This window comes from Rhododendron vialii, chromosome 4a (assembly GCF_030253575.1).
Source record: "Rhododendron vialii isolate Sample 1 chromosome 4a, ASM3025357v1".
In the NCBI taxonomy this organism is placed as follows: Eukaryota; Viridiplantae; Streptophyta; class Magnoliopsida; order Ericales; family Ericaceae; genus Rhododendron; species Rhododendron vialii.
Window position 1 is genome coordinate 36,569,336 of NC_080560.1, and position 21,342 is coordinate 36,590,677.

The 21,342-nt window shown below is 37.7% G+C and overlaps 2 protein-coding genes and 1 long non-coding RNA gene across 5 annotated transcripts; 1 reads left to right on the forward strand and 2 right to left on the reverse strand.

Moving 5' to 3' along the window:
• Positions 1 to 5,802: 5,802 nt before the first annotated feature.
• LOC131324125 (uncharacterized) lies at positions 5,803 to 7,922 on the forward strand. Its single transcript, XR_009199235.1, has 2 exons — positions 5,803 to 6,999; positions 7,869 to 7,922. It is a non-coding gene; the product is annotated as an uncharacterized LOC131324125 (long non-coding RNA).
• Positions 7,551 to 12,864, reverse strand: LOC131324122 (1-aminocyclopropane-1-carboxylate oxidase homolog 3-like). 2 transcript variants are annotated; one of them, XM_058355949.1, is made up of 3 exons: positions 11,327 to 12,864; positions 9,876 to 10,197; positions 7,551 to 8,100 (listed from the first exon to the last, which is right to left on the reverse strand). In XM_058355949.1, exons 1-3 carry the CDS (start codon positions 11,899 to 11,901, stop codon positions 7,972 to 7,974), a joined length of 1,026 nt encoding a protein of 341 aa, XP_058211932.1. In that variant the 5' UTR covers positions 11,902 to 12,864; the 3' UTR covers positions 7,551 to 7,971. The 2 variants fall into 2 exon arrangements, with proteins under 2 accessions (XP_058211932.1, XP_058211931.1); XM_058355948.1 differs by having other exon boundaries at positions 7,551 to 8,138.
• A 12-nt stretch (positions 12,865 to 12,876) lies between these two features.
• Positions 12,877 to 16,922, reverse strand: LOC131324124 (1-aminocyclopropane-1-carboxylate oxidase homolog 1-like). 2 transcript variants are annotated; one of them, XM_058355954.1, is made up of 4 exons: positions 16,751 to 16,922; positions 14,984 to 15,537; positions 14,248 to 14,569; positions 12,877 to 13,494 (listed from the first exon to the last, which is right to left on the reverse strand). In XM_058355954.1, the coding sequence occupies exons 2-4, from the start codon at positions 15,532 to 15,534 to the stop codon at positions 13,231 to 13,233; spliced, it is 1,137 nt and encodes a 378-aa protein (XP_058211937.1). In that variant the 5' UTR covers positions 15,535 to 15,537; positions 16,751 to 16,922; the 3' UTR covers positions 12,877 to 13,230. The 2 variants fall into 2 exon arrangements, with proteins under 2 accessions (XP_058211937.1, XP_058211935.1); XM_058355952.1 differs by having other exon boundaries at positions 14,984 to 15,563; positions 16,751 to 16,921.
• Positions 16,923 to 21,342: the final 4,420 nt, after the last annotated feature.

Here is a 21,342-nt window from a genome sequence, read left to right on the forward strand (position 1 = left end):
GAGCGACGCCGACTTCGTCGTATTTATCTGCGCCATCGCGATACGAATTTTGATTGTGTTCGGGCTCTGATCGAACACCTTTAAAAATCAAGGCTGTTGATTTTGTCACTCCATTTTTTGTTAACGCCACTCTCCTGCAAGTGTATTTTTACACCAAATTATGTATAACGAATTGGGATACCCCGAACGAATAACTTTTATCCTTGTTTCAAAATAGAGGCGGTAGCTGTGAGATGTGTTATTTGGGGTATCCCAATCAAATGTACACAATTTGGTGAATGAATGGTTCCAGTAACCAATTTTTGGTTATGGAAGAATTATTAGGGGGTGTTTGGCTACCTATTTTTTGCATTTTCCAATTCTGCTTTTTACCTTTTCCGTGTTTGGCAACCTTCCACCAGAATTCATTCCCAACAAATGAGTTCTCAGATTTTGAGGATTGAGGCTGAAATGGAAAAAGAGACCAAGAGGAGTTTTTCAACTTCTCCTTTTTGCATTCTCGATTTGGTACATGGAAAAAAGACATATGTGCCCCTACTCTTTTCAAAAAATTACAATCCTACCTACTTCTGTCTTAAACTTCTTTTGGAACTCCTCATAGGCATTTCATTAAAAGTTGTATGCATAGAAATAATGTGTTCTCTTGTATGTAAGGTGAATAGTTTAATTTCAAGTTATTGGATTTATCTTAATTTTTATTTTGATAAAAAATAAATAAATACTCCCTCCATCCCAATTTAAATGCTCCTTATGAAAATTTGAGCAATTTTGAACAAAAAAATAACATATTTCTACATTTTATTTATTTTTATTTTCTTACACCAAATTAAAGTACTCATTTGAATACTTTAAATTGTTTAAGAAAATAAAAAAATAATATGTAGAAATATTTTTTTGGGGGTTCAAAATTACACATATTTTTAAAGGGAGTATTTAAATTGGGACGGAGGGAGTACATTGTTGGAGGCTTTCAATTATCAAAAAATAAAGTAATAACAAAAAAGACTTCAAACCCAAAAAACATAATTGTTATTCCATATATATCGTTACTATATTTCTTCCTAATTACCAACAAAATTAAAAATTAGTGCAAGACTTTCAATTAACGAAGAAGAAAATAATTTCACAATATAACTTTAAAATATTATTTATACATATTATATACCATAATAAATAACCAAGGGCAACGTGGTAAAAATCAAACCATAATTTATTTTCATCACATATCTTCCAAACACTATTCTTGTTGTAAAATATATTCTGCACATATCATCCAAACATTCTACTAGATTCAAAATATATTCTGACAATAATTCAAAAAGTCAAAAAGTAGACTCTCGAATATCCCCTTGTCTTTCACACCAAGTCACCAACAGTACTAATACTTACTTTCCTTTTCTTCTTCTTTTTTATTTATTTTTAAATGTACACCGACACTAATATTTCATTGAAGATTGACAATAATTGTACATGGGTGGCAAGTGGCAACGGTAGGGGTACAAGTTGGCATTAATTGTACATGGGTGGCAACGGTACGAGTTGTTGCCTGTTTGGATGGGGCTACCAAAGGCGTAATGAGAAATACTAAATGTTCAGAAAATTGGATAATACCTCTTCTTCAGATCGTGAGCCCATAGTTAAGTCATGGTTTAGGAACATATTTCATCGGAGGTATTATAGCTAAGCTTCGGATTCTCTTGTACCTCCTAATGGCCCGGTGGGGGGATTATTTATGGAGAGGTTATGAGGTGTTATTACATAATACCATCGGATAATATCCCATCTTTTCTCCATTTCAACTACAAAACAACTTTATTCCTGATTTTATTCTCCATCTAAATCAAGTACTATTTAATCTCTCGTCACAATCAATGTGGATCCACCATTCTTATATAATATCTCATTCTATCGTATTTTTCTCTTCATAACTAATACTCCCAATTTTTATCCCGCATCCAAAAACGAGACCAACATATTAATTAATTGAAGATTGAGTTTTTTTTGGGCAAGTAGTTGAAGATTGAGTTGCAAGTTTACGTGTCAAGATTCCACATCGGCTATGTAAGGAAAATTGATTTGATATATAACGAATCATGACAAGCTATTGTATAATTAAAGCTTAATGTTTTGAGTGACGTGATTAGGTTAAGGGTTAGTAGGTCAGCTGAGACAGATCGTTACATGGCATAAGAGGCGAAAAACTCGTGTTAATGGGTTTACTGGGGAACTTATTTCCATGATGTTTGAGCCTGCTAAAACACTAGTAGTATTCCATCCGTCTCTTTTTAAGTGTCCTGCTTCATAATTCCAATTTATTAAAAAGACATCATCATTATAACTTTCACATTAACTTTTTCCTCCACTTTCCCTACTTACCCATCATCTAATCACTTTTACTCACTTACTTTTTAAAATGGAATCTACTTTTAGGGACAAAATAGACAATTCACCAACTTTTACCCACTAACTTTACAAGATGGATACTTATTAAGGGACAGCCCAAAATGGAATACCGGCCTATAAATAAGGGACAGAGGGAGTAGTATATTAATAAGTCAGAAAATGCTACGGTGTCTACTCTTATGGTGTCCCCCATTATATATGCCTTTGTGTTGGTCCAATGTTATGCCATTTTGTGGTTAATTTTATATATATAAATATATATAAAGCATAACGGGGGACACCAAAAAAAATGAATTAAAAAAAATTAAAAATGTTATGTCATTTTTGGGTTTATGTTATGTCATGTTATGTCCTCCGTGTGGTTTATGTAATGCCAAATGGTTGCTAAGTGGTAAAATGACATAACATAAACCACACAATGGCATAATATATTACAGTATATTATACCCGTATTCCCCTAAAAGAAGGTAGACACCATAGCATTATCCTAATAAGCCGCATAGTAGTCTTTACTGAACAAGGATTAAAAATGAAAATGGTTTCCTTTTTAAGGATGTTTAAAATGAAATATTGGCCTAATTTAATTAATATCTAATTAAATGCTCCTCCAGCACTTGCCCAAGGTTTGGTGTAAAAAATGGGTGTTGCCTTGATTTTTTACTTTAAAGATCAAGACGCGTATGAAAAAACAAATCATTTTTGTCACCCAAACAGGCCTCAAATCCTTTTTAATTAACATATCTTCTTTGGTTTTCCTTGCCTTTGGACTTTAACTTAGTAGGCATAAGCATTTTTCATGCTCCATTAAGACCTATCTGTCTTTAGGCCTGAACCGTGAAAGGCCTAGAAATACGTTAGAAGGCCTGAACTTCTTCTTGAAATGTCTATAAAGGTGGTTTAGGCCTAGTCAAAGAGCTCAAATGACCTTCATTCCTACGAAAAGGGCCTGCTTACACCAACAAAAGGCCTTTTAAATTTGCAGGCTTGGTTGTAGACAAACTACAAAACCATAAAAAAATAAAATAAAAAACACCTTAAAAAAGGCCTAGAAATACACTTGAAGGCCTGAACTTTTGCTTGGAGTGCATATAATATTGGTTCAGGCCTATTTAAAGAGCACAAAAGAACCTCCTCACCTGCAGAAAGACCTGTCTACACCAATATAATGCTTATGTCAAAGCCTGGTTGTAGAGAAACCATAGAATCATGGAAAAGTCTAACAAGGACTAAAAATATATTGAAAGGCCCGAAGCTCTGCTTGGAACTCTTATGATGGTAATTTGGCCTGCCCAATAAAATAAAAAGGTCTCTACCTCTGCGAAAAAAGCCTGGTAAAACTTTGATAAATGCCTACTTAATGACTGATAGGCCACAACGAACTTGGCCAAACATTTTAGAGATGTTTATTCGACCTATGAAGGATCTGCTTAGCCCTTCTTGATGCCACTTTGGCACTTTAGTGTAAGCTAAGTGAATAAGACTCGCTTTTGAAATTTTTATGCGTACCCATCACAGAGCAATGAGCAAGAGACCATGTGCTACGCGTGTGATGTTGACGCTAGTTTTTGTGTAAGAACAGAAAGAAAAGCAGGACGAAAACATAAATTTATAGCTTTGACAACAATATACACAGCTGCAGAAGTAGAGAGAACTCATTGCTAAATGATCACAGGCTTTAAAGTGAAGAGTTGTTTTGCCACATTCGTCCCACAATCAAAGTCTCAAGCAAAGAGATAAACAAACTGATCAATGGTTACCCAAAACAAGCAGTGGGAAATTTTAGTAATTCCCCGAACATGATAACCGATTCCACAATCAACAACCAAAAATAAATAAGGGGAAATTATACTTTGCCCCCTTATACTATCACCCGGCCACACTTTGCCCCCTCCAACTACTCAATCGAACACTTAACCCCCTTTAACTATTATTTCGCTGCCACCCTAACCCTTCCGTTTGTTGTCTGTTAGGGTTTTGGATGGAAAAATTTTCCAGGCCATTATTTTTGAAACCCAATGACAAAATTACCCTCTCCTTCTCTTTCTAGCATACACAACCATCTCAAAGATGAAATTTTCTAGACTTTACACAAACCCATCTCTCTCTCTCTCTCTCTCTCTCTCTCTCTCTCTCTCTCTCCATTGACCAGTTCATTTTCTTCTTCCCTTAGCGGAATACAATTCCAATCCATACCAAATTTTTTTTTTTATAAAATTCGATTTTTGGTTAAAAAATTAAGTGCTCCAAATTTCAATCCGTTTGAATAGGTGGAAAATTTTTAGTTTTCTGATCATTTTATCCTAAATGGTCAGAATTAAATTTTGACTATAGGGCTCTCGTTGATTAGCCCTAAGAGATATTTGATTCTACGACTTTCTTAGGATTAATCAATGAGAGCCCTATAGTCAAAATTTAATTATGACCATTTAGGATAAAATGATCAGAAAACTAAAATCTTTCCACCGATTCAAACGGATTGAAATTTGGAACACTTAATTTTTTAACCTCTTTAGACAGTTTATATATTAAAAAATATGGTTAATAATTAAGTGTTCCAAATTTCAATCCGTTTGAACATGTGGAAATATTTTAGTTTTTCGATCATTTTATCCTAAATAGTCATAATTAAATTTTGATTCTAGGGCTCTCGTTAATTAACCCTAAGAAAGTCGTAGAATCAAATATCTCTTAGGGCTAATCAACGAGAGCCCTAGAGTCAAAATTTAACTATGATCATTTAGGATAAAATGATCAGAAAACTAAAATCTTTCTACCGGTTCAAACAGATTGAAATTTGGAACACTTAATTTTTTTTCCTTTTTAGACAGTTTATATATTAAAATATATGGTTAAAAAATTAAGTGTTCCAAATTTCAATCCGTTTGAACCGGTGAAAAGATTTTAGTTTTTTGATCATTTTTATTCTAAATGGTCATAATTAAATTTTGACTCTAAGGCTCTCGTTAATTAACCCTAAGAAAGTCGTAGAATCAAATATCTCTTAGGGTTAATCAACGAGAGCCCTAGAGTCAAAACTAATTATGACCATTTAGGATAAAATGATCAGAAAACGAAAATCTTTCCACCGGTTCAAACGGATTGAAATTCGGAACACTTTAATTTTTTAACAAAAACTAAATTTTATAAATAAAAAAATTGGTATGGACTGAAATTGTAGCTTTTAGGGTTGGGGAAATCTGTAGGAGTATTGTGTATGTATATCTACCTGTATTGTGTAAGGGTATTTACATAACTTAGCTCAAAACGTTAACAAAGTTAAAGGGGTGGCAGCGAAATCATAGTTAAAGGGGGTTAAGTGTTCGATTGAGTAGTTGGAGGGGGCAAAATGTGGCCGGGTGATAGTTTAAGGGGGCAAAGTATAATTTCCCCAATAAATAAATAAATTTAAATGAATGCGCAGAATTTCAAAAGATGCATTGACAGGAATCGCTTTTGAAACAGAAGTCCATCCATTCACTTTTCTATGGCTCGTTGCGTGGTCGGTTTCTGTGTCCGAATCCTTGAATTACAACTCGAAGTGCGTGAGTGTGTGGATTCCATCATTCCCTTTCTGATAGCGGAGCGTGACATACTCCTCCAAAGTAGTCTCCTTGTAGATTGGGAGATTTTCCTCCGATACCAAGTCTTTCATCGGCCCATACAACCTTGATTCAATTCCTTTCTGGACATGTGTTCTGAAAAAAGCAACCCAAACAAACTCTAGGTCCTACTTTGTTCGCTAGTACCCGATGAAAGACACTCTTGAACTTGTCATTGGCGATAAGCTGCAAATGTATAAGAATCAGATCATCAGTTACTACTTGTGGTGGGTGTACAACAAATTTCACAAAATTCGCCATGGACAAGTTGATGCCAACAATTTTAACTTGAAGGATTTGCATCTAAAATTTTTGTGATATCGTGTTAAAAATGAGTATTTTCTTATCTTTGCATCTGACATTCTAGTTTGAGACTAGACAACTAATGCGTTCAACTTATTTCCAAGTGTTCTTTGGTTGGCTCGTAACCCTCATGCCAAAGATGTCCTTGGGAGTTGTGATGACAAATCAAGAAATCGAGAAAACAGAAACAAGTTCAGGGAAAAAAAAAAACAAGAACATAAGTTGTTCCACTTTAAAGTCGCGAAGATATATTGGTAGGGGCACATTTGAAAAGAGAACATAAGAGTCAACAATATCCATAAATATTTTGCATACAAACCCCTAGAATACGATCAAGGGCTTAACAAAAAACCGCAATCCTAGGCATCAAGTCAGATAAAATGTAGGGTGTTAATCAGTCAGACTATTGGTACCGGGTTATGAGAACCAAGTAGATGGAATTTGAGATATTGTTGAAAACATAGTTTCTACAAACATCAACTGTTTCTTCCTCTTTTTTTTCCGGGGTAAGTAAATGTATCCAAACAGATCAAAACAAAATCGGTGTCACGGTGAGGGAGCCAATGAAAGATAACAAAGTGATAGAGATTTGCCTGTAGATGATCAGCAATGTTTACTATCAGTGCTCCAGCCAAGGGGGGGACGTCGATCCTTTCATTTTTGTGAAGAACTTGTAGACCACCAATTTGATCTTGTAAAAGCACAGTAAGAAGGCCAAAAATTACACACTAGCTTCTGAAACAATAAAAAATTTAACAGTTGATGACATAATTCACAAAAAAATTAAACAGGCAAAACAGCAGTAGCACATTTCGAGGATTTTTGTGCGTATGTTTAGTGAACATGATCACATGAGAAGCAGCGGTGTTTTCATCGCTAAAAGCGGTGGTGTTCAGCACCTCAATGGAGAACTCGCAAGTGCCATCGCTGAATGCAGTGGTGTACCGCACTTCAATGGAACTCGCACATGCCAACTGATTCAACTGTGGGTCCTCAGAATACCACGCATACCCAGCGGGGGCCTTCCTATCATACGGACCTTGTTCGTGGGGTGGTGTGCGACCACACCGTAAGGAACGTAGGGCCACAGCTCTGCTTTCTTGCCTGTCCTATGGGCCACGGGCCCACGTGGGCTGCCACCTTTTCTGGGGGCTCGATATCAACGGCTCTCCTCACCGTTCGCATCCTTCAACTGATAGAGTCACACCCCATCCAAACAAAATGAGGAAGAAAAAGTCACAAAACATTCAAATGCACCAGAACACAGAACATCATTTAGATCTATCAACAATGAAAACTAAAGCGCGCACATATCTTACGAGCACAATGTTGACATCCTCATGTACTACCCCACTATTAATATTACATTTTGTGAATAAGGAGCAGAATTGTGCTCCACAATCTCAAATCTGAACGACACACTCAAATGTTGCTCAATACATGGCAAGTAGATTTCCGAGGAGATGACAAAGTAAACATCTTCTATTGGTACCCGATACTGTTTTTAAACATGAAAGCATAACTTGGAATTAAGGCAGCCCTAAAGTATTGTTGCAGCCATAGTTAACTGCTTTGGGATCTTCACAACTTGAAATAAGTGAGAGCAGATTTTCCGTCAAGCCCTTTTGAATCGTAGTATGCAACGAAGTCTTTCACCGTCGTTTCTCTATAAACAGGCGGATTGTCTTCTGACAACAGTTCCTTGATAGGGCCATACATCTTTGTCGACGGATAACCATGTGTGTTGAAAAAGCATGCCACGGACACTCTTGGGCCCACATGGTTTGCCAAGACTCTGTGCTCAACACTTACGAATTTGTCATTAGATACAAGCTGTGAAAGTACATGAACAATAACCCATCAATACTGCTAGGTGCAATTAAAAACAGCAACCATAACTTGTTCCTTATAAAATGTGTCTAGGTATTTGTAAAATGAGCAACCATCATGAGAACAAACTGTGACAAGAATACGGAAAGTTTTTTCTTCAATGTTAAACAAGATGTTACAAGGACTGGTCCTTCACACTTTCTTCTGTGCACCGACTTCTTTCAAGGATACAGAATTATTTTGCATCAAACATGAAATGTGTATCTGTGATTCAATTTCATTTGTTCTGCAATAATTTATACAAAGGGGAAAGGGGCAGGTCACAATTTTACCCCAGCAACAGTAATTTCTGCCTCTCTAAAAACCTTTCTACTGATCTCTAACAACCTTTCTTGATTACTGTTAAATGGATGGCGAACCGATTTCAACGAGGAAATGGCTTGGTTGAGAAAGCCATCCCCCCAAGAAAAGATAGAAAGATCCTTGGATACGTAAAGTCTTCTAATTTGAGCGGAAAAATCCAATTGGAAGGACTTAACCACTTTCTTTCATACGTTGCCAACAAGAATATAACTTTCTCACCTGATCCACTCAAAACGAGGACTCCCCGCTGTTGGAAAAAAAAAAAAAGAGGACTCCCCATGCCATTTGCCCCACCCCCCCCCCCCCCCCCCCCCCCCCCCCGGCCCCAGGTTCAGACACAGAAAAATGAATATTCCTTTTGATTGCCTAGACAGAATCATTTATCATGCAGAAGACATAGTTCCAAGTTTTGTTCAGAGAAAGACTACTGTCCAGGCGTTAGTGATGCAGGACGGGATTGAAATAAGGCCGAGTATAATCAAAACACAAAAACAGTGGCTGTTTTGGGCCTGTGAAAAGGTGATGTGAATAGTGAAATAGAATAGAAGTAGAAGGGTTTTACGAAGATAGATCTAGGCCTCACACCTAGGTCACCAAAGGCATCACACCTAAGGCCTCTTTAGCATCCCTCCAAAGATAGAATTGCATTCCAGTCTTTAAAGCTTTAAGCTCTTGTAAATTCTTATTCATTCAATCATAATTCAAGCTCTTGGGATTAGATCAATTATATGCTCCTAATGTGTTTAATACAAAGAATGTTCATATTCCCTACATGGCTAGATACGATGAATGTGTTGGTGATGGTTAAATACATTGAATATGAGCTCAAAGCACCCCAAATTAAAAGTCACAAGGCTCATGAACGTCACAGGCTCACAGCCTTCAATGTTCTAGCCAATGTCTAGTTAATAATCCCAAGTAGGCACAGCATATGCCAGATTAAGGCTTGTTAGAACCATCTAGTCCACGACTTCTATAGAATTTTACTGGTTGCTTCCATGTTCCATCAACTCTCCCCAGCGAGTTAAAATGATGGAATTGCTCAAAAACATTGGATCCTCTAAAACTACCCAACTACCTATTGCATTTATCATGGACTGCATCATTTAGTTAGGATGCAAAGACCACTGTTGGATGATTAACAGTGCATGAAGCAAAACACACACACACATACACACACATAAAAAGCAAACATCTAAAATACCATCTTATTAATTATGGCATAACATAAAGTCATATACTTGTCATACAATCTACGAACTTGGAAATGACTAACCTTTTCCACTTTAGATATTTGATAAACAACATATGCAGAAGGATGACAGAAACACATAGATGTGTGAAGAATGAAAAAAAGAACAACTATAAAGGGGTTACCTGTAAGAGATCTCCAATATTCACAACTAAAGCTCCAGAAACAGGAGGAACATTGACCCACCGGTTTTGATGGAGAACTTGGAGTCCCCCAAAATCATCTTGAAGTAGGATTGTGAGAAAATCTGGATCTGAGTGTTTGGTTGTGCCCATGGTCAGTTCCGGCTCTGGGCAAGCAGGGTAATAGTGACACAGGATTGCATGCCCCTTTGTACAATCCAAGCCAATTAGGTGGTCAGGTTTGAGCCTAAGCGCCTCTGATAGTAGTTCAAATAAAGTACTGCCTAGTCTCTTTATTTGCTTTGAATACTCCATTGTTATATCTCTACATGTCGATATATGTAAAAGATATCAGACCTAAACAAGTTTAATTCATGAACAGGATATGTGTCCAATCTAGACATGAGTATCTCCTGAAAGAGAAAGATAAGAACTTGTCTTCATATACTTCTCCCTACGCCAGGACAAAATTTCTACATTTGGATCAGTTTACCTAACCCATTAACTATTAAAACCATTTGGCTTAGAAGTAAGCCAATTGCAGCTTGTACATCTCCCATATTTTGCATTGGTGTTTCCGATATCTCAGTTCAGGAAGAACTCCAAATCTGTTCAATCTGTCAACCTAATTTTGGAAAAACACACCCGAGCAAGTCCAATGGTGGGATGGAAAATGAGGGGATGGATAGTTATTTTAGTATGAAAAAGTTGTTAAAAATTAGTTGGATGGATAATAGAACTCATCCCTCTCCAATGGTGAGTTCTATAATAGAACCAAAGGGATGTAAAATAAAATACACCAACGACTCTGTCCACACTAGATTACAACTCAATGGTAATATACTCTCTCTCTCTCTCTCTCTCTCTCTCTCTCTCTCTCTCTCTCTCTCTCCCCGGAGTCGGGAAGAGGAAACGCCGAAGACCAAACCCTAACTCCCATGTCTCTCTCCCCTCCTGTTCCTCACCCATCAATCTCTCTCTCTCACCGACGAGATCTCTCTCTCCCTCTCTCTCACCGATCGACTGTGAAACCCTATCAAGCCAATTGGGGATGGATATTCATATACCCTATCAAGCCATCTGGTAATTACAACTGGGTTTGATGATGTGGCATCTCCATATCCATCTTTGCCATTTTCCATCCCTATTGGAGCGCTAGCTGATTTTGTGCATTTGGGGATGGAAAAAAACCATCCATCCCCCGTTGGACTTGCTCTAAACCTATTCTAATATATAAAGGGAGACCACCAGTTTGGTGTGTCTCATTTGTGAAGTCCTGTCATTTTCATAATGCCCCTCTAAAAATTAAGTACTTATGACTATGTTTAACTTACCATTAAATAGTTGTTACTATGGGGAAATAGCAATCAATTTAGAACCTCCCACCATAACCACCACTCCACTATCCCCACCCGTCCTAAAAATGTTATCAAGGAAAAAAGAGTGGAATATACCTGCAAACCTCAGGCAACTCAAGTGGATCAAGAGGCTCAGGATCCATAGCACAGAGAAAGGTGTCCCTCCAATTAGCAAACGGTGACTGATACAAATCGAAGTTACTCCCAAACTTCACCCTCCTCTCCGCCTCACGCGAGTAAAATCCCAGCTTCACCTCCTTCTCCATCTCGTGGAACCCACGCGCCGCCGCCAACATCTCCTCCAACACCCTCCCGGGTACCCCGTGGTTCACCACCTGGAAGAAACCCAGAGTCTCCGCCGCCTGCCGGACTGCGTCGACGGTTGTGGGTCCCTTAGTCCCGAGGTCAATGATTGGAATTGCGAGGTGGGTTTGGCAAATTGGGTAGTCGGCGGCGAGGTCGTCGGTGGGTCGGACGAATATTTTGGGGATGGTTTGGATGCCGGCGTCGACCAGGCCTTTGACGCCGGATTTTGAGTCGTCGAAGGCTTTTAGCTCTTGTAATCGGTTGTAGGCCGTTGGAGTTTTAGTTGAGGTTAATTCGGCCATTTGGAAGCGTTCTTTGCTGAAAGGGTGGTTTCTTGTCCGAAGCAAGTCATTTTGACGATCCATTTCCACAAACTGGGTACGAATTGTGTCATTTGACCAAAATAAAAAACCAATAGTGCATTGTCATTTGCAGGCTCGTTTTTTTCAATAATTTCCCTCATTAATCTTTGGGCTTCCTTTGCTGACATCACACCATTTTCTTGCAGGTCTTTTTTATAATGTTGTAGAATTGCCTCGTTTTTTCTACAAAAATCTCGTGAAAGCATTCAGTAAGAATGTCAGAATACTTTTTAGCCTCGTGAACATCATAGTAGTGTTGAAGATTCTTTCTTTTCCTTTTACCGATACTAATTCTTTTCTTAGTATTCTTTTTACTCGAAGTTGGCCTCTATCCTTTTTCTAACTAACTTCCATCGATTAACTCCATCTACCATTTTCACTTACCATATCTAATCTACCCTTCTCCATCAACCGTTTAACTCTACCATCTACCATTCTCAATTCATCTCTATCTATAAATAAAAAAAAAACCTCACAAAACATGTTTCTTTTGAAATATGAATATACCATTAACATGTTTTTTGTTGATGGTAGTTATCCGAAGTGGGCAACTATCGTCGAGACAATTTTTCAACCGCAAGTACACAAGAGACTATTTGCAAGGATGCAAGAAGCATGTGGGAAGGATGCGGAAAGGACATTTGGCGCCCTGCACGCACGTTTTGCAATTGTTCGGAGGCGAACACGACTGTGGGTGACAAGAAGACGAGATGCAATGTGAGACGTGACAAGAAGATGAGATTCAAGCTCTGTTTGGACCGAGTATTCGACATGATTGATGAGAGCATTATGATTAGGGGGTGTGTTGGAAAATCAATTTTAATTAGAAGTAGCAAAAACTAGTTGAGTTAGGAGTGAGAGCGAACCCAAATAAAGGTGCGTTTCTGCAGCTCCATGGAAGTTGGGTATGTGCTTTTATGTGTGTGCGATCACGCAAGAAGTGGAGAGAGAGAGAGAGATGTGCGATCTTGCCTTTACTTCACCCACTTTATCATTCTCTTATAATAATTAAGAAAACTTTTACAACACAAACCACTGACTGGCACAAATCAGATAGGTTTGACAAACACTATTCTTTACCTAGGACACATCACAGATTGGGAGTCGGCAATGTCGAATTTCAACATGTTCATTACAATAACAAGTTTACAAGGTTGTGGCATCAGAATCACATGCTCAACAAAACATAACGTTCAGGGTACGGAAAGAGTATAGAGTTGCAGGGCAGAGGCGAATAAGAAAAGACCAGAGAGCCGCAGGCAGAGGCAACCTGAGTTCTGGATTAATGACACAAGGCATGTGGCTAAATGACCAAACCAAGAATATCATGAGCTACTTGCACAACTTGAAATGGGACAGTGTAGAGGTTCCATCAAGCCCTTTCTTATTGTACTGTGTGATGTATTCCTTAACGGTTGTCCCCCTGTACACCGGGGGATTTTCTTCCGACAGTAGTTCTTCGATTGGACCATACACTCTCGTTGTAACCCCATCACGAAAATGGGTCCTGAAAAAACTCGCCACCGAAATTCTTGGACCAGCGTGTTTCGCTAGCACTCTGTGGTTGACGCTTTTGAATTTGTCATTTGTGATGAGCTGCATAAGATAAGACATTGACAAACTACGTTGAAAAAAAAACCGAGTCCTGAAGATACATACACTTATAATAGATGCATAAAAAACGTTCAACTGCAAGAACTTTCTAGGGGAGTTTATTCTTTTTCGTAAAGAAGTTGAAAATGTACACCCTAGAAGTTCATATACACTTGTACAGCCCCTAAACTTCTACAAACATCTCGTTTCCTTTCTTTTTTACCAGCGACATCTCCTTGGTTTGTACCGGCCTTTCAATTTTTTACATACGTTGAAAATGGACTTTATATGATTTGTTGTCGATTGAACAAAAGGTTCAAACTTAGACTGTATCCATACGCATACATGCTCTCTGGGTGTTAACGTGTGTAACTTTTGAGCCATATGGTTAGAACAGGTTAGAACGCAGGTCGCTACAAGGTGGTATCAGAGCATACACCAACCGAAAGCATGGGACGTGTAACCATGAGGAGACATGCTTGGGTTGACACGACAAGGGACAAGCTTGAGGTGATGGTCATGCTTGGTCATGTCCCATGTGAGACGAGCTTGAGGTGCGAAAATCCCTCCCTAGTCCCACATCGGTTACATGTGAATGTTGAGTAGTAACTACTATTAATCAAACTTAAGACTTTTGAGTCACGTGGCTAGGCTAAGAGTTAGATGGTCAACTTGTTCTTACAAATGTCATGTTAAAGTAGAGTAAAAGATACCTAAATAGAAGACAAATAGATCATCACAATTGTAAGGACTTGCCTGCAGTAGATCAGCAACGTTTACGACTAGAGCTCCACGCTGAGGAGGCACATCAACCCATTGATTCTCATGGAGGATTTGGAGGCCACCCATTTGGTCTTGTAGAAGTATGGTAAAGAAGCTGTTGTCCGCATGGTTGCTGCTACCAAAAGTCAGGTCTGGTTCAGGGCATGCCGGGTAGTAATGACCCAGAACAAAAAGCCCCTCGGCGCAATCCATGTCTTTAAGGTGATTTGGGTTAATGCCCAAGGCTTCTGAGAGTAATTCAAAGAGCACCAGTCCTAATCTCATCACGTGCTTCGAATACTCTATCAGTATATCTCTGCAAGTTTCAAACTTTCAATCATATGTATAAACATTTATATTCGGTGCTTCAAAGAGATGAACACTTGGGCTTCTCCGAAATGCATTAGCAGAAACATGTTTTGTCATGCAAGAGGGGAAACTATAAAGATACAAATCATAACTGTCTTCTCTAATGGATGTCCAGGTTTGTTTGGGTGTTTCTTTTCGTTTTTGACATATGTGCTGCTGGTTTGCTTAATTCCTATCACATAAATTTAACAGCATTTTGTCGAAAAGGAAATTAATCATATTTCCTCACAGATGAGTAAAAGTAGTCTCGCTCTGTCCTGACAACATGTTTACTTGTTGTGTTTCTATGTATGTCTTCCAATAATTCTTTTGATAAAATAGTATAATTTGGATAATAGTTCTAACATCTTGTGCATCATACCTGCATACTGCAGGCAGCTCTTGAGGATCAGGAGGCTGAGGAGCCATAATACAAGTAATGGTGTCCCTCCAATTAGTAGCCGGCCCTGTATACAGATCAAAGTTGCTAACATATCCAAACTTCCTCGTAAGATCTCGCGTATAGAATCCCTTCTTCACCTCAGTATCTTGCTCATGAAACCTCCGAACCCCGTTGATCATATCATCCATAACGTACTTGGCAATTCCATGATTCACTACCTGAAAAAATCCGAACTGCTCACAGGCATCTCTAACTTTTTTGATGATTCCAGCGCGTTGAGCTGAACCTTTGTCTACGCCTTCGAAATCAATGATTGGAACACTAAACAGGGGGGCAACAGAGCTTGTCGTCGATATGTCATTAAGCTGGCTTTTGTCATGGATGAATATGCGCGGGATTTTCGTCACCCCTGCATCTACGAGACCTTTTACGCCGGTTTTTGTGTCATCAAAAGCCTTTAATTCACTTTTCCGATCATATTCAGGCTTGGTTTGTTCCTGAACTTCTTCCACATTGCTTGTGACCACCATTTTCTTGTCCACAGGATGAAAATAGCGCGCTACCAATCAAATGACGTACAAATGCAATCACTAAGAGAGTACAATCACAAAGAAGGGAGAGAATACAAAGAATACACAAGAGAATAGTATTGCACAAGTCTGGATCCTGATCCAGACATTGAGAGGCTTTCCCTTTCATAGGCCTAAAGGGGCTTAACTTTTTACAGGAGGAATCTCCTTTACATTACTTTAGACAGGACGAATCCTACAAACATGATGACAAACAACCCACCTACCTAGAAAGCATACTACATTATTACACATGGATTCCTAGAGAAAGTTCTTTACAGGCAAATACCACGTACTATTGCATTATTACAACGGACAAACAACTAACAAACTTTATTTTCTAATTCTTTACCAGGAAAAAAAATGTTGATTTCCTCATTTGGATTCAAATACCTATTTATGATCCTACCTCCAAGGGATCGTAACAAATTTCTATACCTAATTTAGTTGTGGTGACAATTGTGACAAGTTAAAGAAATATTTGCAAATTGCAACAAGTTTAATCCAAGAGACTCTTCAATATTTAAATTTCTTATTACTCTTTTGACTTCACAAGGCCCACTTTGCCCAAAAAAAATCAAGAAATTCACCAACCTCCTTTATTGTATTTCATGATATGTCAATTTGATGAATAGTCTCTCTCTCTCTTCAAACTTGGAGGCTCAAAGAGCTAGACCAAAATAGTGTAGTAGGTTTGCTATCTCCTTTTGGAGTTCGTTTTCCTATATGGCTCTTCAAGTAGTTTAGTTTTTATTTTGCTATCTCCCTTGGAGATGCTCTTATGGCATGAAGCTCCAAAACTCCTTCTCCAATAATGAGGTAAAACCGTAAAACACATGTGCGCAATATTTACCTTTTGCTATTTGTACGTTATGCCTGGATTAATGATGCAAGGTATAGCTATTGCTACAATCATGCACATTTGTTTCTATCTTTCTCATCATGAGACCCACAAATAGCAATCCAAATTGACATTTTGTGAAAAAATTTCTGAAGAAATAGCATTTGCATCATTTGGAGCTACATTGTTATATCATAACAATTTGAAACTATTCATCATACATTATAGCAATAGCTATCCAAATATATAGCATCTCTACCGTTGGAGATGCTCTAAGGACTAAGAGTATTGATATATTTTAGTACCAGGGAATATTTTTTGCACTATTTCAAGTACCTGTGGAGGCTATCGTGTCCTTTAAATGAGCCTTGACTTGTGACGCGAGTCTCCTGTAACGAATGAAGACAATTCTTCTATTACTTTGTTGAATCCTAAGATTACCAGATCTATAGATAGGAAAACAGAGATACTCTCTCTAAAAGAGCTCAATATAATTCATCAACTAATTTGCCCTAATGCTTAGGGCACTTATTTATAGGCTAGTATGTAGGACCCAAACATATTTGGAAACAAATAATCAAAAGGTAGCTTTAGCTAACCAAGAAAAACCATTACTAGAAATAAGAAATATTATTGATACCTACTACACATTTCTAGAATATGCCAAAACAAGGGTCATTAAAAAAAAAAAAAAAAATCCTCGTCAAAGATGATAGCAAATTAAATCAGATTTAGAGGACTTCTCCCTTTGGGGATATTTCAAGAAAAATCCACCATAATTTTTTTACTATTTTGCGCTTTGTCTTTCATGCTGATCCATGTACACCCAAGCAATCAAGACTGCATCAGGTTGAGCTCAAAGACGTGATTCGAACCGTTCACTTAGTTAAACTCCACTAGCTCTTTTATTGAATAAATGAATGATGAGTAAAAATTGGAAAATACGCCACCAAGATAATTTGCTTCGATCTTTGGGTAAATGATGTTAGATTGAAATGATTCTCTATGAGGCTATTGTGTGCATCAAAGTCTACAAAGTGAACGATTTGGATTATGTTTTCAGCTCAGGAAAAAGCCTATCGGGAGGGCACAACACTACAACAGCCTATAGTGCCTTTAGATTGGTAGGCCTAAAAAATGGAAATTTTAAAAAAGCACCTGAACTTTTAGGTAATTTTCAAAAAAGACCTGGACTTTGAATAATTACGAAAACACACATGAACTTGTCATCCCGTTAACAAATAGGCCCTCCGTCAATTTTGTGACGGATGGAACTAAGCGGAAAGAGTTAACCTGGAAAAATTTCAAAAATGCACCTGACGTCCCATTCGATCACTGATTAGTGGTCCCGCCTAATCAAAGTAACTGTATATTTTTGGGGCAGGGAATAATTTCGTACAAGTGACTATTTTTGCACTTATACAGAAAGTGGTACCTTTTAAATGAGCCTCGTCTTGAGCTCAAATATATGATCCGAGTCGTTCACTCAGTTTTGGTAACGGAGGAACAACCCTACAGCTAGGCCACCATATGAATCCAACTGTGCAATCCAAACCTCTAGGAGAACTAGCGCGGCTAAACCAGTCACAGCCCCCCACTTACTTCAGGATACTCATTTTCCTCTAGTTTATTGCTTTCTTACAACAATTGAATGCCGTAGTATGATGGGCATGATAACTACGTTTCTTTGGTGTTTTATGCTTTCTTGTTAAAATTATCGATCTTTCGCGCAAGCAACGAATAGATTATTATGTTGATGGGATATATATTGATATGGTTCTCAATTTCACATGCCTATATACATCATGTCTTCAGTAAGAAATAGAATTTTCTCCTAACAAAAAACTTTATTGATTTTAACATCATGTACATTATACCTGGACTTTGAATAAATACAAAAACACTCCTGAACTCATCATTTTGTTAACAAATAGGCTCCTGACATCTCATTCTGCCAATTTTGTGAAAGATGAAACTAAACGGAAGGAATTAACCAAGGAATTGAAATTTAAAAAAAGCACCTGAACTTTCGGCCAATTTCTAAAAAAAAATACCTAGACTTCACCTAATGTCAAAAAAACACTGAATGGTGCCTTTTGAATGAATGAAGAAATGGATGTAATGATGTAGTGAATGGTAGGGACTTGAATCAATGTAATGGTGGTGTTTGGAATCAGGGAATAGTGTTTTGAATGTGTGATTGACTTGATTCACTTTCCCATTCCCCCATTGATTGAATCAATGAACTCTATGGACAAGAATCAACTGAATGCCTCCATCTATACGTGGATACGGATCCTAATGTCCCTAATATTGGCAGGTCGATTGGTTCGGTTCGGTTACAGATTCGGTTTAAACCGAACCGGCCGTTGCCCAAAAAAAAAAACAAAACTTAAACGTACAAAGTAAAAACCCTAGGTCCCTAACTTCTCATTTCATTCTCTATTCTATCTCCGCCTCTCCCCATGACTCCCTCCCTCAGGTAGTCAGGCTCTCCATTCTCTGCCCCTCTCCCTCCCTCTCTCCGACCACCTCTTAAACATTCGGCAATGGCGGAACCATACCTCCAGCTGAATCACTGCTAAGGTATTTGACTGTATATACTTGCATATAATTGTAGAAAATTAATTTGTTTCTCAAATTTTACTCCTTCCATCCTAGACCTACAGACATAACCCATTTATATGCGAGTGAGGTGCCTTTTGTTGTTAATCTGGAAATTGTTAGTTTAATTATTTGGGGATCAAAAATAGAGCAAAGCAAAAAAAACAGAGTATAGCTTCTTGTTTGTTTTAGTTTTAGTCTATCAAAAAGATTTAAGGCCCAAACTGCATCCAAACTGATTGAACCGGACAACACTCATGGACAGGTGCGGATGAAGAAAATGACAATCCACCCGCGAGTGGATCGGTTTGGGATCCGAACCGAACCGCCAAAACCGAACTGAACCGCGAGCAACCCTAACCATTGCATTGATTCAAGTCCCTACGATTCACTACAACATTATGTCCATTTCATCATTCATTCAAAAAGCACCATTCAGTGTTTTTTTGACATTAAAGTCTAGGTTTTCTTTTTAGAATTGGCTGAAAGTTCAGATATTTTTTTGAAATTTTCATCCGTCACAAAATTGACGAAATGGGACGTCAGGAGCCTATTTGTTTTTTTTTTTTTAACAGCATCAGGAGCCTATTTGTTAATGGAATGGGAATTTCATATTTGATTCCAGAAAGCCAAAAATCAGAGTATAAGAGATCTGAGGTTGTTTCATCATGATGCACCAAAGTAGGCAATTTACTTCAACTTACAATTGAGAGGTTGTTTCATTTTGCTCCTCTGATAGGGAAAATCCCAACCCGGTCACTGATTAGTGGTCCCATCTTATCAAAGAAAAGAGATTTTTTTCTTTTTATCCCCTAAATTATGCACATTTTCTCTACTTAGTCCTTGAACTATCAATTTGATGATTTCATCACTCAACTATCATACCGTTACCTACTTAGTCCAATAGATAACGGAAATTAGAAATTTGGACGGCAAATGTCACGTAAGGCCCTATTTGGGACACTGTAAAGCAGATACTTGATTATGAGAGCCTTAGAGATAAAAATTAATTATGACCATTTAGGATAAAACGATAAAAAAAATGAGACCTTCGTATCGGTTCAAATAGATTGAAAATTGGAGCACTTAAATTTTTTTACAAGGTTCATATATTAGAATCTTATGTGGCATTTTATAGAGAATAACACATACATATTTTTTTTTTATAAAAAAATTGAGTTCTTTATATAGAAATCTTATTCTTCTGATCATTTTATGCTAAAAAGGTTATAATTAATTTTTTTCTTTCTATAGCTCTCATAATCAAGTATCTACTCTAAAGGGTTCCCAATAAAAAAAGATGTTTAATTATGATAGCCCTATAGATAAAAATTAATTATGACTATTTAGAATAAAATGATCAGAAAAATAAGATCTTCGCACCGTTCCAAATGGATTGAAAATTCGAGCATTTAATTTTTTTAGAAGGTTTATATACTAAAAAATATGGTTTCAAAATTAAGTGTTCCAATGTTCAATATGTTGAAACCGATGCAAAGGTCTTATTTTTCTGATCATTTTATCCTAAAGGGTCATAATTAATTTTTATATCTAAGGCTCTCATAATCAAGTATCTGCTCTACAGGATCCCAAACAGGCCTTACATGGCATTTTCCGTCCAAATTCCTAACTTCCGTTATCTATTAGACTAAGTAGGTAACAGTATGATAGTTGAGGGTATGAAATCGTCAAATTGATAGTTTAGTGACTAAGTAGAGAAAATGTGCATAGTTTGGGAGAGAAAAAATAAAAAAAACTCTCAAAGTAATGGTATTTTTCTGTGGCAGCTGGGAATAATTTGGCACAGGTGACTACTTTCCCACATATTTCAGAAAGTGGTACCTCTAAATGAGCCTCGTTTTGAGCTCAGATATATGATCCGAATCGTTCACTTAATTGTGTTCCTAACAATATCCGAACATTATCAATACTGTCCCTCGACGGCCTTTTATTCTTTGCTTGGTTGTCCTTCAAAGACTTAGCGCCAAAGATCGGTTGAGAAGCCGGGGTATGCAGTTGGATGGCATTTGCCCTCTTTGTAAGTCTGTTGATGAAACTCACCAACACTTATTCTTTGAATGTTCTTTTTCCATTGTTGTGTGGCAGCATATGGCTACCAAAAATATGATTTTGGATATGCCTGGTAGCCTGGTGGAGGTTCTTGACCGGTAGTCTAGTACTGTGGGCAGGTCAATGGTAAAAGTTTGAAATCTATTAGTCTTCAATGTTCCCTAGCAACAACTGTCTATGGCCTATGGAGGGAGAGAAATTGTCGAATTTTCCAAGGGAAAGTGATGGGGCATGATCATGTGATGAGAAGCGCG